The following is a 15,963-nucleotide window of genomic DNA, read 5'->3' on the forward strand; positions in this document are numbered from 1 at the left end:
CTCCAACACATTTATTTCAGCGGAATGTGTTTGCATAATGGCTCTAGAAAATGATTTACTTGGTTTAATTTTTTTTTAGTCCGGGAGGGAGTGGTCATAACCTCATAAACTTAGTGGGTCTATGGGTACGGGGGTGTGTCTTTCAGACGGGCACCGGCTGGCGACTTCCTAGGAATGCCTGTCTGTGTAGTTTCAGCAGGCCTATCCTAGACTGGGAGCATGTTTTGAACTATTTTTGGAGAATGAGGAGTTTCAATGAGGTTCAGGCTGCTGATCTCTTTTCTCTGAGAATAAAAAGGGACATCCAGCAGCTTGAAATCACTATCTTCTCTCGGGAAGCTGTGCTTCTGGGCACCTGGCACAAGACTTGTCATTTGTCCTTTGCCACCAAAGATCAGTACCAGCACATTCAGGGCGACCACTGACAGGAGCACACACACACACACCCAGGGGGAGAACGTGACTCTGGTTGTCAGTCTCCTGCCCTTCCTACTGGAACCCTCCTCACTCTCTCCAACCACTAAGACTTTTCTTAAGGACCGGTGGGGGTGGGGAGGAGTGAGTCCCCCCTCCCCCGCCCCTACTAACTAAATAAACAAATATCCGAGTTTCAAAGGGGACCGAGTGTGAGGAACCTGCAGGGAAAGCTAAAACGCCCCGCGAGCAGACCTGCCTGACGGACGCTGTGGACACAGGTCAGTTCTGGCAAATGTATGATTCCCCGTCCTACGTGCTGTTTTTTTTTTTCCCTTGTGACCTTAGGTTATGTGGCAGCTAAGTCCTGCCACTGTTTGCTGAAAACTGAAGCCTCGAGTCACTTCTACAAGTTACTTCTGCGACGTGGCACAGGCATCCGTAAGTCAAGTCGCAAAGGGAAAACAACAGTTTGCGAAGCTGGGTTAGCGAGACAGAGCCCCAGAGACCGGAGTTCGCCCCAGCCTTCCGCGGCCGGCCACTCACCTTGCTGAATTTTGGTCACCAGCTGGTGCCGCGCCAGAATCCGGCTCATCCTGTACGGAGAGCGCCTGGCGGTCTGATCGAAGCGCAGGAACATGTCCTGGCCCTCGGGGGTCCCGGGACGCAGATAGTAGCAGCCGGCCGCCGGGGGCCTGGCTCCCGGACCCGACATCTCCAGGACAGAGGCGCCGCCGCCGCCCCAGTGCGCCGTGGTGCGTCCGCCTCCAGCGCAGGAGCCCGGCGCCCTGCTCCGCCGAGCCGCCCGGACCAGGCGACTTTTAAAAAGAAAAAGGAGTGCCAAAGCCGCAACTCGGAAAGCCAGCGCCCCCGCCCGCGCCTCCACGTGACCGCGGAGAGCCAATCCCGGGGAGGACGGAGCCGGGACCTACAGCGCGCCTGCAACGGGGAGAGACTCGCTGGGGTCCCTGCGCCTGGGGAACCGCGGGACTGAGCAAGCGCCCAGGGCCCGCAAAGGGAGAGACGGAGCCCGGAGGGGGACGCGCAGGAGAAGGCCACATTTCCTCCAGGCCTAGGGATTCTTCGCTCCGTTCAAGTTAGAGTGAGCGCCTTCTTCTCTCACATGCAGCTGCAGCCAGACCCAAGACACAAGTGATAAACGCCCCGAGTGAAGAAGAACTGGGTACTTGGAATAAGCACAAGCCGCTGCGTGCAAATGACCGCCCTTCACGGCGAAGAAGTGAAGCAAATGAAGTTTTTCCAGTGAACTCGGACCTCAGGTGCTCGGACACACGCGTGCACACCGCCAGGGTGTGACCCTCCGCAGTGGGCAGCTGAGAGCCCGGCCGGGGCACCAGCCCGTCTGCAGAACACCTTCTCGTGAAGGCTTCTGCTTCCCCGCTGTCTCCCTGTTGTTTACACCACTGTAGTTGTCCCCACTTTGCCTCCTCGTTCCCACCTTCGCACGGGGCGGTGGGACTACCCCCACTTCTAATCACCAAGAAGAAAAATTCTTATGGAGCACGTTTTACATGGAGGACGCCGCCAAGAGCCATTGTAAAGACGCGGGTTGGCACGAAGGTGCTGTGGGAGGCCACACTGCTCCGGGACCAGAGAGGGGTCACGCAGAAGCTTTCCGACCTATGCTTGGTGTGAAAGGTGCTTTAAAAAAAGACACAAGCACCGTGGGAGAGGAGCAATATTATTTTTGACGGGGGTGATGAGGGCAGACCACCAGAGCAGGAGATGTCTGGGTGGGCTTTACAAACCCTGGGGCTCTGACAAGCAGAGACCGCCAGGGGTTTGCAGGCAGGTGCGTGCCCACGCGTGGGAGATCGGCAGTGGGGTTTTGTGTTTAAGGGCAAGTCATTCAACCCGGCCATGTGTGAGGATGCATAGGGGAGCCATTAGAATTTCCCCCCCCCCCAAGTTTTTCCTATTTAATATTGTTTGATGTGAAGATTAAAAACGTCCATGAAAAAAAAACCCAACAACATGTTATCGAATTCCAAGCCTGGGGCTGAATGAATCGAATTCTTTGAAAAACACGCTTATGGCCAAGTTGTTCTTACATTTGGCCGACTCAGACCGAGACCTCGCCTGGCCTGGGATTTACAGTCCTAGTCACGAGAAACTCTCCCCGAACAGTTTCACGGGACTTCCCGAGGACCCCAGTCCCCGTTACTGCAGTTGTCTCAGGACATCGGCCCTAACACCTTTCTCCCAGGCGCCGTTCGCCGGCCCGACTCTGAGAAGCGGTTTGAGCCTGGCAACTATCCCACTGCCTGGTAGCAACTGCACAGGCCTCAGGGCCTCTGTGTTCCGCTGAAGGTCTCTGGGGCCTTCAGCGGAACACACTCTCTCTTGCGGCAATGGCGAGCCTCTTTGGTAACTCTGCAGGCGGAGGCCAGTTTGGGTCTCCCAGCCACCATCACAGTAGAAAAAGAGGAGCCCTCACTGCTCTCTGCTGCTCTCTCTCCACTCCTGTTCGGGATTTGATCTGAGTTTTTCTGTTCCCCTCCATCCTTTGTGGAAGGTAACAGGGGCCTGAGGTCTGGGGACTCTGCCACACCAGAAGCACGGGCCGTGATGGTGGACTGGGTTGGCACTACCCTGGGGCTGGCAGATGCCTCCATCTACCGCTCCACGCTGTCAGCCGCTTGCCTGACAGCGGAGGGTACCTCCTCCTCGTCGGGAGAGAATGGAAGAGAGTGGAGAGAAAGCAAAGCGGAGCAAGGAGCCCGGGAACGCAGTCCACGCTCTGAGAAACCAGGCGAAGGGCAGGGGAAAGAAAGACGGGAAGTGACGTGCACTTGTTTCGTAGCTGTGCGTGACGCAATGACAAATGGGCTATTCCCAGTGCCGACCTCGTGGTTCATTACAGACTCGGTCGCATTCTGAAAAATAAGTGAATCGTTCTTCCTAAGAAGCACTGCAGGGTATCGTTCTTTTTAAAAAACCACAGTGCCTACTTTTTGCGCAATAATGAACGTACAATCTCAATGGAAGTCCTGTTGCTGCGTTTTGTTCTGAAAACTTTGAGACCGTAAATGCCTGTTCTTTAAGACACGTAAACAGAGGTAACAGCAGGACACAGAGTATTTCACAGGTGACTGGCAATGAAGAACAAGACGTGAACGTAACTGTTTACTCCCTGATTGAAAGACAACTTAGAAGAAAGCTTAGTATTTCCGAAAATCAGTCTCGAGGGATGCCTGCGGGATGATGTGTCCACCTCTCTGCCCCGCCCCGTGGCAGCTGCAAGTTCAGTTTTATGGGCCACGTAGTATTTGCAAATCTGTGCGATGTCCCTTTGTGTAACCCAAATACCAGATTTAAAGCAGGGAAGTAACAGCATCTTCCCTTCAGCGTTACATTTTTATGGAACCTGAACCCTTTGACTGACCTTTTCTTCCCCACCACGTGGTCCCAGCGCCAGCATCTCCACAGCACACGCAGTTCTGTTGCATTTGCAGTAAATGTGAACACCCGCTGATAGGCTGCCTGGGGCCTCGCCGGCCGGCAGGCGTCTCCCTGGGAGAACGCTCCCCTTCACTGGTGACAGAGTGGGGTCCGCAGGGATCAGGGAGAGGGGGCGAGTGTGGGAGTGCCCAGGGTACCACCCAAGACTGATGCTGGGTTTCTTCCTGTCCAGCGCCTCCCAATGGCAGGAAGATGGACACGCCCGTGCTCAGTGGTCACCTACTTATCCCTCTCCTCCAACGGCCATCGAGAGGAACCTTGCTCAGAGATGGGATAAACGGAGGAATATTGGGGACCAAGGAGGGCAGGAAAGAGAAGCGGGGTGGCGGGGGAGGGGGCTAACAGTGCCGAACGCCTACGCTGTGGCTGGCTTCACGCTATTTCACATCTTTAATTACTGTCCCCAGCCATCCTCTGGGGTCTCGTGTGATGGAGAAGGCACGAAGCCTCCCAGAGTCAAAGCCCTGTCCCGGTGAGGCCGGCGCTTCCCTCCGGGCTCCTGATAGGTTAACTCGACCTCCACACACGAAGGACGGGCGAGAGGAGATGGCGGCACCCAGGGCTGCTGGGGAAACTGGGCGGCGGAGAAGGTTTTGTGAGGCCACACTGATCGTTGGAGTTTTCTCTCACTGGATGGGATGCTGGCACATCTAACTAGAAACACAGGTGTGGGGTGGCTGAAGTCCTGCTGCGGCTGAGACCTGGGTGTCTGGGCAACAAGATACCGAAACCCGGGGCCTCTCACTAACCGCTGAGAACCAGGGGCTCCCCGGGGTGGGAAATGAAGACCCCGCGCCCCACCGCGGCCTGCAGGGTGGGCGCTGCGTCCCCTGCCCTTGGCGCATCCGCAAGGCTGCCGGCCTGTTGCCGGGACTTTCCCGCGGCGTTTCTTCTCAGTACAGACACTCCAAGTACAGTCAAAACTCCGAAACGTGGCCTCCACCCGAGACGCTTGGTAGCTGAAATCTTCCGACCTGTGAGAGATGACCGCAGGCTAGCACTCGGCGGAATCCTGCGTCCACGTGGCGCAGTGCAGGGGGCGGGCCCACAGAAGCCAGGAGCGCTCTGCGCCTCCCCCGCCTGCTCCCCCTCCTCCTCCTCTGCACACATTCCAGCCTCCTCCTCCTCAGTCTGTTTGGAGGGAGCCGGGCTAGTGCTGCCAGGGAGGAAAATGTTTGAGATGCGAGTGGTAGGCGGGGGAAAGCAGAACTGGCTGGGAGGGGCTGCTTTCGAAACTTCTGGAAAACCGTGGGCCCTGAAGCTCGCTTGGGGGATTCCCACCAATGGGTGTGCGAGGTGTGTGCCCAGCTCCGTGCCGATCGGCCTTTCCGTGTCAGAGTGGACATTCCTCTGACGCAGCTTCCCAGCCTCAGACCACAGCTCCCAGGAGGAGCCCAGTCCCGCTGTGGAGACTCCTGGGTGGCAACTGATTTTCCTTGTTTTGTCTCTCGGCCCTGACTCCGCTGCCTTCGGTGAATGTCACCTGGACACGCCACCGAGAGTGTGGCTGTGCCCTGCTGCCATCCCCTGCCCACCCAGCCCTCTGCCAGCCGTCTGGGCCGCGACTTGTCCCGGGCCCGGAGCCGCACCCACCCATTCCTGCCGACCAAAGTTCCTTCACTTGTCCAGGTGGCTCCACACACCTACAATGGTGTGATCTCCTAATCTCCCGCCCTGCCAAAACCTAGTGCCTTCAGAGGTTTTGGAACGGCTGATACAAAAACCTTAGTATTAGCAGTCAGTCACAGTAATGCCTGTGACTTGTCGTCACAGATATTACTAACATCTAACATCAAGCTGCTGTCAGCTCAATCAATTAATACTCTACCCACATAATGTATTTTACTGAAGACCACAAGTTGTTCAAGAAAGTATTCCTTATCATTTCTATCCACTGGCTCTAAAGCTGCCAGTTGGAATTAAGGCAAACCTACTTCTACTCCCAAGTGCCTGTCCTTCAGATGCTCGCAGAAAGCCAGCATGTCCCTTGGAAGAATCTTTTCATCAAACCACACAACTTTTCATCAAACCACACAACTAACAAGCAAACTGCTGTCTCTTGGAACTGTTCCAATATGTCAGTATCTCCTTAAAAATACGGTTCCAACCCTAAACTTTGAGATGTAGGCGTGGCCAAGGCATACTGCCTGCGTCCAGTCTGAGATCGTGGGGTAATCTGTGTGTACTCAGTCACTAACCCAACACTGCCTGAATGTTTACGCGGCAGCGTGATCAGTAAGGGAGACGCCAAGGAGTCGGCGTGGTCCACCCTCCAGCGCCAATCAGCCAGGGAGGTCACGGAAAAGGAACTCGACCATTTCCTGGTCACCTGCGGTGCTTAAGCCACATGGTATTCATGCATCTTTACACGCTCCACCACTAAAGGGGTGTTCTCCACCCTGTGCCTTAAGAAGTGGCCTTTCAAACTTAAAAACGGGTTTTTCAAACTTACTGGTGTTATGGAGATATTTTCCATTCCTGATATTCTCCTCCAGCTATTTAATTCTGCCTCGTTCTCTAATGTGGCTGATAAAAATAACTGCATTGTAAGAGTATAAAATAAATAGTTAAGCAATTTTGGAAGAAGATGCAGCAGGGCAGGAAAAACCGCCAGATGTAACCAGTTTCTCTGTATAGAAGCCACACAAACCACGCTGCACATCTGGGGAGGTGGCCAAAAATGTGGCTTTGGATTCCCATGCGACAGAGCGAAAGGGAAGTAAGATCGGGCAAATAGTTCCATGTCTCCGTAAGACAAACAAACTGGTGATTCAGGATAAACACCGACCGCCAGGTATGGAGATGGAAGGGAACTTTTTCCTGGGTCCTCACAAAGAACCCCAGCCCTCCGTGATAATGCGTACGGTAGCAAACCTTAGTTCATGCTTTAAAAAAAAAAACGTGCCCTTCAGTGACGGCAAGAGTGTGACAATAAAGCACTGTTTAGGAAAAGTAATTTCTCTGAGGCCCCCCAGAAACACAGGGTGGAGGACACCATTCCTGGTGATTCTTTGAACTGGGTACTGAATTCTTCCCTGCCGCACAGGGAAAAAGTGTGAACCCACCGCTTGGTGCACAAGGTCTGTCCCTGCTCACCACGCCCCACTCATCGGCCTCCTCCACTTGGCCACCGGGGGCGCGCCTTCCCACAGGTGCTGCTCCTTAGCCTGGAAGCTCTTCGTGGCGTTCCATGCATCCCCAGCTCCTTGGCAGCGTTCAAGTATCGGCTACACCAATGCAGCCTCGGGCAGCCCATCCGCCTACTTTCCTTAAGGGAAGCAGCCATCTCTAATGCACCCTTTCAGCTGTGTGATCACACCTTTGTTTTCCCACCGACCTACATGGTGCTGCCTTTTCCCTGCAGTGGACTGTGGTATCTAGACTGTCTATTTAATTCCCATCCTCTAATGACTGCCTACCCCAAACCTCGCACACAATACAACATCAGTAGTGATGGGCCGAATAAAATGGTTGAGTAAGCAATTGAATAAATGATGATCTAAATTATCCCAAGGATAAAGTTGAGAGGGTCCAGCGGAAAGGATGCACATTTTCAAGGCATCGTCGTAAACGTTGTTGCCGATACTACAGCTGGGACCGGGTAAGGACTGGACAGCAGGTAAGTCAGGGTTTTATTCTCTGGCAGGAGCACACATCTCACTTCATTGGTTAGTGGGAAAGTATATGCTCTGGCCGTTAAACAGAGGCAGTTTAAGGTCCCCCGTGAAATTAAAGAGCCTGGGGGGATAAGCAACACTTGCTCCATGGAGAGAGGCTGAAAGGCACCCCCCAAAATAAGCCATCTCCCTCGGCCGTGAGTCAGCCTCGAATCCCACGAGGTGGCCAGCTGTGCCTTCAGTTAAGAAGTCCTTCTCCGTGGGCCTGTTCTGCACGGACTCACTCCTGCTGCTTCACGCTCGCACATGTTTTTAAAGAATTCTTTTAATAATGTCGCTGGGAAATTTAATGAATCTACTGTCTGGTATTTTCTAGAACATACACATTTTTTGCCCTAATTGAAAATAAAGGAGCCCTAACTGGTGTAGCTCAGTGGATTGAGCTCAGGCCTGCGAACCACAGGATTGCGGTTCGATTCCCAGTCAGGGCACATGCCTGGGCTGCAGGCCAGTTCCCAGCAGGGGACACACGAGGCAACCACACATTAATATTTCTCTCTCTCTCTCTTTCTTTCCCTTCCTCTCTTCTTTATTATATTTCTTCATTCTGTTCTTTCTTTCTTTCATTCCTTCTCTCTCTCTCTTTCTTTCTCCCCCCCCCCCCCATGGATTGCTTAGATTACTAGAAGGGATCTTTCCCTTTCAAGGATAATTTGTACTTAGCGATGTACCCTCACTTACATCAGCTTAGAATGAATGATAACCTCCTTCCCCATCTTGTACAACAATGAGTATATATTTCTAATGTTAATTCATATCAAAATGTGAATATAAAAGGGAGGTTTGCTCATTAAAGAAATCTTGTGATGACCCCCTCAGAAAGCCCTTTATCGATTCTGCGCTCTGTCTGCTGTGTGAACGCCCGAGGCCACCCAAGGCAAGGCCCGCAGTTATCAGGACACTCAGCCACCCTGCTGCCCTGGGTCCAGCCTGTGTTTCTTGGTCCGATTGCTTCCTGCCTGGTGTCAGGCAGCAGCCGTGCACTGAGTGGAGTTTGGAAATAGCCACGCCCACGGGGTGGGGAGGAGCAAGGATGTGGCGTTAGTAATGCCGCTGTACTTGTCTGTTAAAACCACACACACTGAATTCTTAGATAAATTCAGCTCAGGGCAACAAGAACCGGGTGGGATAGTTTCCCTCCTTGTTCCCCATGTCAGACCATCAACCTGTACTGCCAAGAACGGGAGCAGAGCAAGGAAGAGCACTGGCGTTAGGACACATCTCATAAAAAGAAGGCTTTGCAAAGAATTTGAAGAGGCCGCAAAATAGCTCCCTGGTCCCTGGATATCAGCACCAATGGAACTTTGGGGTGATGGGGAGGACAAATTCCAGGGTTTCTCCTGGGCTTGGAGGAATGATTTAGCCAAAGGGCTCTGGCATAATGAAAACATGGTTTTTGTCAGCATCTCATTCATCATCAACAGAGACAAAGCCACTGATTAATTAACCCATGTTACAGCTTCTTTCTTTCACCCTCTCACAGTCAAACATTTCTAGTACACACTCCATGCCAGGGACATGCCAGGGTCATGCCAGGCACAGGTGCAGTACACAGCTGTCCCTCTTCTCTACAGCACGATTGATCGTGGGAAGAGTGGGGGACAGTTCTAGTGACAGGATTGCAAAACAGACCCTGTCACGGAGGTGTGCACGGGGCGCCCGGAAGACAGCAGGACCAGAGCAGACCCATCTTGCGCAGAGAACGCGGGCGCCGAGTGTGGAGGGAGGCAGGCCTGATGAGAGAAGGAGGGAGGGCAGCCTGTCCGTGAAGAAAAACGCACATAGACGCTTCCCTGTGCTGCACCTCCTCCTGTAGCGAACGGGACGACTTCGGATTCCAAACCGCCCCGTTGGGGAGACATCTAGGACTGCAGGACAACCTAGGGGACACCCTGCCCCCAATGCCCCTCTGGAGTCATTCTCTCTTCGCTCCTGCAGAGCGCTGATGTGGGGCGGCACCCGCCAGTCACCGCTCCTTCCTGCAGGTACTCCTTCGGAAGAAGGGCTGGGCTGAGAATGGTGAAGGACCAGGAGGGCAAACTGAGCTCAGGAGCTCTCGGCTTGGATGCGAGGAAGCAGACTCTGCCCTGCCGGGATCACAGCCCCAGCACGGTGTGACAGCCTCAGGCCACACATCCCGAGGTGCTGTGGCTTCCTGAGCCCCGCCATCCTCTGTGTGATCACCCGTCCCAGGCAGGTTTCCAGCCCTATCCCCACGGCAGCTCCCCCTGAAGCCTTCGTACCTGGATGGGCTCTTCGGCCCATTTGAACAGCCTTTGCGCCTGGAGTTCGTTCTGGAGGGGTTCTTCTCTGTTCCGTACCTCCATGGGTGGGCATGAATGTGGAGAGAGTGTCTTGAGGTTTCTCCTGTTATTATTTCTTCAGAGCTTGATTTTTATCAAAGTGCGCAGTGCCCTCTGGCCACCCTCCAGGCGCACCGTCGGAATCCTGCTGTATCTTGTGACACAGACCTGCCCCAACAGACCAAAGGCAGCACCGAGAGCTGGGCGCGGCCCCCTTCCCGGGCAGCCCCTCCAGGGTGACTCAGCGCTAATCAATCACAGGGACATACTTACTGAGCACCAAAAATGGTTTGCTGTGCAGAGGGACCCAGCAGGCCAAGGCCGCCTCTCGGTCTTTCCTGAACTTAAAATACCCTCTTCCCTCCCCTGACTTGGGGTCCTCAAGGGCTGGCCTTGGCCTTGGCTTGTTTCTCAGCCTGGATCACCTTAGAAAACCCCGTCTGTTCATCGGTGGGTTGTTGTAAATGAAAGGGCACAAAACGGCATGTGGCAGATATGCTGCAGTTATGGTTTTACAAGAATATTGTGTCATAGAACAAAGTAATTGAAGACGGCATACCCCAGAGGTAATTGTTGCCATTTGTAGGACGGTAGATCCAGCAGTGGTGTTTTTTAATTTCCGTCTTGCCCCCTCCCTGTCACCTGAATGAGCACATGGCCTAAATGACGCAGGATCGAGCCCGGCCACCCGCTGCCATCAGAAGGTGAAAGGAACGGCCTGCCCCCTCAGCTGGCTTCAAACCGCCTCTGGTCTCACTGGCGGGGGATGATGGAGAGGGAAGAACCCGCACAGAAATGACAGACCTTCTCCAGGATGGCACCGCTGTCCTTTCACGGAATCAGGCCAACCCCCCGAGTTCAGCATAGGACAGAGAGAAAAGGGAGGAAACCACACAGTCTGTTGATTCCCTTCCCACCATGCCCCTCGCATCCCTCCTTTCCTGCGTCCCTGCCTCCGGCCCGGGGCAGGAACCAGCCCTCTGCCCAGGCTGCCCGACGGTCCAGCCTGTGTCTCCGCATCCACTCCCGCCCCGCCCACCCACCCTGAAGAGCACAGAGCATCCACAACTCCGGACGCCTCCTCTGTGGTGTGGTAAACACCAAGTCACACCCCACCTGCCATGTACCGTCTAAGTCACTGTCTCTTCAAGCATCCCTTTCCGTATCCACACGGTAAATACACCATCACAGATGCATCGGCCACACATATAAGCAGACCAGGTGACGTGAGTATCGGTGCCCTTCCCACTCTGCGTCAGCCAGATCAGAATCCAGCCAAACAAAAAAGCCAGTTGAAAAGGGATTCCGCGCCCCTTCCCGAACGCAGCCGTAAACTGCAGAAACGAAGTCTCGGAGTCTAGAAAGCCATCTTTTCAGCTCTTCCTGACTTTCAAACCTCGGAGAGATAACACATCCTTAGGATGATTTTCTAAGAAGTGATATTTGCTTTCGTTTTAGAAATACAGATACACATATTAAAGCATTTTCTAGCTCCCCAACAAAGAGTGAAATCCATTTAAAGAACAAAGCCGTGACACCAAGACGCATGTGGATGGAGTGGTCTGTCTACTTTTTCTTATCCAAATACTTCCTGAAAATTTACTCAGATGTTCTATTTTTGCTACTGTGCTTCAAATTCTAACTTAAAAAGGAACTATCAAGGACGTAACCCTGTTCTGAGAGTTGAGGAAGAGAAAGTGACTTCAAAGCTATAAAGCAAAAGAAAGCCCACGGCTCATAATTTCGCAAATCTGGACCTAGTGGGTCCCTCGGGGAGTCCCCAAGTCCCCGGCGGCCAGAGTTGGGGAGTCAGCCTGTGGTTCCCTTGAACTTTGGCTGGAGCCAGCCTGTCCACACCATACTTTCATCACCCACTGGAGGCGGTCAAGTGACTGGCCCTGGCATTTGGACTCATGTTCATTCAGTGACAATTTTTTTCACTCCCGTTCCAGGCTGGGCCATGTTCTCGGTGCCGGGAAGGCGTGGATGAATAAAGCAGACATGTCTGTCCTGCGGAAGCTCATGCTCTGACCAGTGAACTCACAGGCGTGGGTGTGCTAACTAGTGAGCCGCCAGCCTCCCGGACGCCGAACTGTTTGTAAAATTTGGTGGGTGTTTTCACTTCTCTAGGGCATAGGTTTCTTCGATTTCATCAGATTTTTGAAAGATACTGTAATTCTAAACTATTTTTTAAGTGTCTCTGAAGTACAGTTCTAGAACATTTGTGGGTTTGGCGTCGAGTCAACTTGTATTCAAAGTCTGGCCCTGCTACTTATGAACTATGGGAGCTCGGACAGGCAAAAACGTGTCATTTTCTGTGCCTCAGTTTTGTCGCCTGTGACACGGAGCTCAGGCCTCATCAAGCTCTGTGACCTTCCGTTGGATTTTGTACAGAAAGCAGCCGGCCCGCTGCAAGGAGAAGAGCGGCCCCGCCCCAACCTCACCCGACAGGTTCTGACCCAGAACAGGAGTGAGGGGTTGGAGGCACGTTCCAAGTACAAAGATGGAGCAGACGGCCTCAGCAGCCAGGGGGTCCTTGTACCCAGAAGCTCTCACCTTCAGTGAGTCAACCATATCAGACATGTCAGAGAAAGCTCCTGAGGAAGGCCCTGTCCCGACTCCGGGGTCATGACTCCATACCGAACAGGCAGATGCCCAGGCTTTTCTTCAGAGAGTATTTTATGACCAGACTTTGCTCTTTGATTCCTTGAGAAGAATAAATGCTCATTTTTAAGCTACATAAAGACATTTGGTACCATTCTCTTAGTACAACTCAAAAAGATACTACTCACGATGCTAATGAAATTATCTCCTGCTTGTTCAGCATTTCCTCATTTTTAAAGATCAAAACAAGCCTTTAAAGCAATCCTTCAAAGCGCCCACAAGCCCCAGTTTGGTTCCGCCCCGGCCTCCTCTGGCGGCTTCCACAATCACATCCTCCTCCTTGCTCTCCGCGTCTCAGAGACACCGGCCCTTTCTTGAGGCTTTGAGACGGGCAGGTCCCTCTTCTCGGGCCACGACACCCACTACACGCAGAGTGGCATGACCCGCTGCCACCCAACTCTCCCTCCGGAAGGACACCTGCCCTTCCCTGTCCCCCCAGAGCCCCCTGCAGCACCAGGTGCGTGTCCCTTGCAGCCGGTCAGACCCGCATTATGATGTTTGGGGAGGGATGGATATGTGGTTAATATCTGCCTGCTCCCCGTGGTCGGTGTATTCCCCGAAGGCGGGGACCACGTGTTTTCCCGCTCGTTACTGCGCGGTGCTTGGCCCGGTGCCCGGCACACAGGGGTGGGTGACACTCGGTAGAAGGAACGCCGGGTGAGAGGTGGGTCAGATGAATGGCATGTTCACTCTGCACGTGAGAAAACAACTCGCATTGCACAAGGGGGCCCACTGCTCAGTGAGATGAAGCATGCCCCCCCTCCCGCCCAGTATCGTCTCCTCTCTCTCTCCTTTCGGGCTGGACCCTGCTCTGACTGAAGGGCTACGATTGCCCCTGACTGCGGCGCATCTCTGTTCCCGGGACAGGACGAACCCGGGAAAACTCAAAGTGGCTGACACATGCAGAATGCCGCTCCCAGTCACGCTCTTCTGCAGGGTGTTTCTGCCTGGAGTCTCTTTTTCTTAAAAAATCTCAACTCGTGCGTTTATTCTAAATTGCTCCCAGAATTATAACACTTCTTCCGTACTCGTGCCTACAAGCAGAAACCCTGCTCAGAGGCAGAAGACTTCTCCTTTAACGACTGGGGCAGGACAGACCGGTGGGAGCACCAGCGAGCCAAAGGAAAGTCCTCCTGCTGCCCTGCCGACAATTCAGGTTCGAGAGAAGGTGACGCGGGGTGGAAGGGGAGAATGACGATGCGGAGAACCCACTCAACAGCAGGGACCTACCACAGGCCTGGCACCGCACTGAGAGGCCGTGTTCAGTCACGGGAAGCAGAAATCCGTGCAGGCCGTGGGCTCACTCTTGTCCATGCCCAGGGTCCGGCAGTGACGCCGGCGCACGCTTTCTGATGCTCTGAGTCGTGCACCCAGCTAAGAGCTTCGTGTGTGTGTCTCCTCCCATTGTCTAAACAGCCCAGGGAGGTACCGACTTCTTCCCTCCTTTTACAGACGAGGACACCAGCCATCTACACTCCCGCCTCCTGACTCTCCAGCTGCAGCTGCTCATGGATCTAGTGGCCAGAGTAATCCTCTAAAGCAGGGGTCCCCCGCCCCCAGACTGAGGCAGGAGGAGCAGTAGGGTGAGAAAGTGAAGCTTCACCGGCAACACTGCCTGAGCACCCCCACCCGTCCACCTGTCCGTGGAAAAACTGTCTTCCACAAAGTCGGTCCCTGGTGCCAGAAAGGTTGGGGACCGCAGCTCTAAAGCATGGTTCTGCACACCCCGAGAGCCCCACCAGCCGCTGGCAGAAGGCAGAAGTCCACACTCGTCGGTCTGGCGTTAGAGGCTTGCCATGGAGGACTCTTCCCGCTGCCTCCAAAAGCCTTGTCATCGCTCACGTTTGGAAGGAGGGATCTCCCCCTGCTCCCGCTGCTGAACACGCTCCCTTCTCCGCTTCTTCAGTTCCTACTCATTCCCAAGGCCCGGCTCGGCGGCCCCTTCTGGAGGGGCAGCCTTTCCAGGCCTCCTCGTACACACCCCCTCCTGCCCCCTCCTTTCTTCTGAGACTTATTTCTGGAGGAGCCGCTGGGCACGGCCCTGGGAGTGGCTTTGTGTCCTTTCTCACTGCTCCCATTAAAAACGTCTTGGAGCCCATGATAAGCCGCACACATCTTCACATCTTCCTCTAGATGCAGTCTCACCCTCCCTCAGAGAAGCAGTGTAGGGTAGAAGAGAGAGCCAAGCATGAGAGCCAGCACGCCACGGGTTCAAACCTCGCCTCCCTGGCTGGGTGGCCCTACACTTCGCTCTTGTCTGTGAGACACAGGACAGTCACACACACCTTGCATTAGATGGTCTCTGGCCCGGAGCAGGACGCAATAAGTTATTAGTAGTTTTGACTGACAGATGATACAACAGCGCAGGCCAAAGTCCTCAAAGAGTGTAAGTTCCAACAAGACCCACCCTGTTGCACCGGTGTTTGCCGACCACTGCATTCCGGTACTTGTCAGGGGGAGTGAAGGGCAAGGGTATTCCTCGCACCACAGACATCCAGGGACCGTATTCCTTTACGTTGACGCGATAAAGCATGGTCAGCACTGCGCACATCCGATGACCAGGACTTACAGAAGCGATCTGTGGTTAAGCCACCATCCTGTCTGATAAAGTTTGCACATTAGAAGCCCCAGGGGTGTCCAACCTTTTGGCGTCTCTGGGACACTCTGGAAGAAGAGCTGTCTTGGGCCACGCGTTAAATACACAAACACTAACGAAAACCGATGAGCCGATAAAAAAGGTTGAAGTAGGTTTATGATCTTGTGTTGGGCCGCATTCATAACCACCCTCAGCCACAGGTGGTCTGCGGACGGTGGGTCAGACACCCCTGCAGGGTGTCACCCGGACCCAGGACCCCAGGGCAGCAGGAAGCCTCAAAAGATTCCCGGTCTTTGTTACCCAGAGTGGGGTCAGCAACCAGAGCACGGGCAGTCGCCTGGAAGCCTGCTGGGAACGCAGTCCCAGGTCACCCCCCGGACCCACCCCGTCAGAATCTGCATTTTCACAAGCTCTGCAGGGATTGGTGCATCCGACAGTTCTGGAGGTGCCGTTTTAATGTAACCCACTCTCTTCATCACTGAGAAAGGTGAGTTTGCAGACTTTCACGGGTTGTGAAATCTGCTACCTTCAGACACAGCGCCTGCTGTGAGTCTTCCACTCCAAGGTTTCTGATTTCGCTCCTGAGTCACAGGTATCTCCCATGACTAGGTCAATGTTTTAGGCACCATTAGATTATTTCTATCTTACTTACATCATATTTAAATACGATTTCTCGCTGAAAGTAAAATTGTTCTTCTTAAAGATCTTATTGACTTAGATGGCTTTTAGTTCTAAAAAACAGCTAAAGGCTATTACTGATGCACAATATTTCAATGTGTTTTAGTGCTTAACATCAATTTTGTGTAATAAAATTCTGAAATCCCTC

General features: G+C 53.6%; 1 protein-coding gene across 3 annotated transcripts in view; it reads right to left on the minus strand.

Annotated features, from left to right (window-relative positions):
- The window catches only part of STARD13 (StAR related lipid transfer domain containing 13), a 347,642-nt gene that overhangs the window by 133,130 nt on the left and 198,549 nt on the right, over window positions 1–15,963 (minus strand). The window contains exon 1 of one of the 3 annotated variants that reach the window (XM_037129326.2): window positions 961–1,273. The exons of the other annotated variants lie outside the window; for them this stretch is intronic. Within the exon in view, the coding sequence (XP_036985221.2) occupies window positions 961–1,129 (169 nt within the window). The 5' untranslated portion in view covers window positions 1,130–1,273. Of the gene's footprint in view, window positions 1–960; window positions 1,274–15,963 lie in introns of those variants that run through there. 3 annotated transcript variants of the gene reach the window in all.

Source organism: Artibeus jamaicensis, unplaced genomic scaffold, assembly GCF_021234435.1.
Source record: "Artibeus jamaicensis isolate MK-2021 breed Jamaican fruit bat unplaced genomic scaffold, CSHL_Jam_final contig_415, whole genome shotgun sequence".
In the NCBI taxonomy this organism is placed as follows: domain Eukaryota; kingdom Metazoa; phylum Chordata; class Mammalia; order Chiroptera; family Phyllostomidae; genus Artibeus; species Artibeus jamaicensis.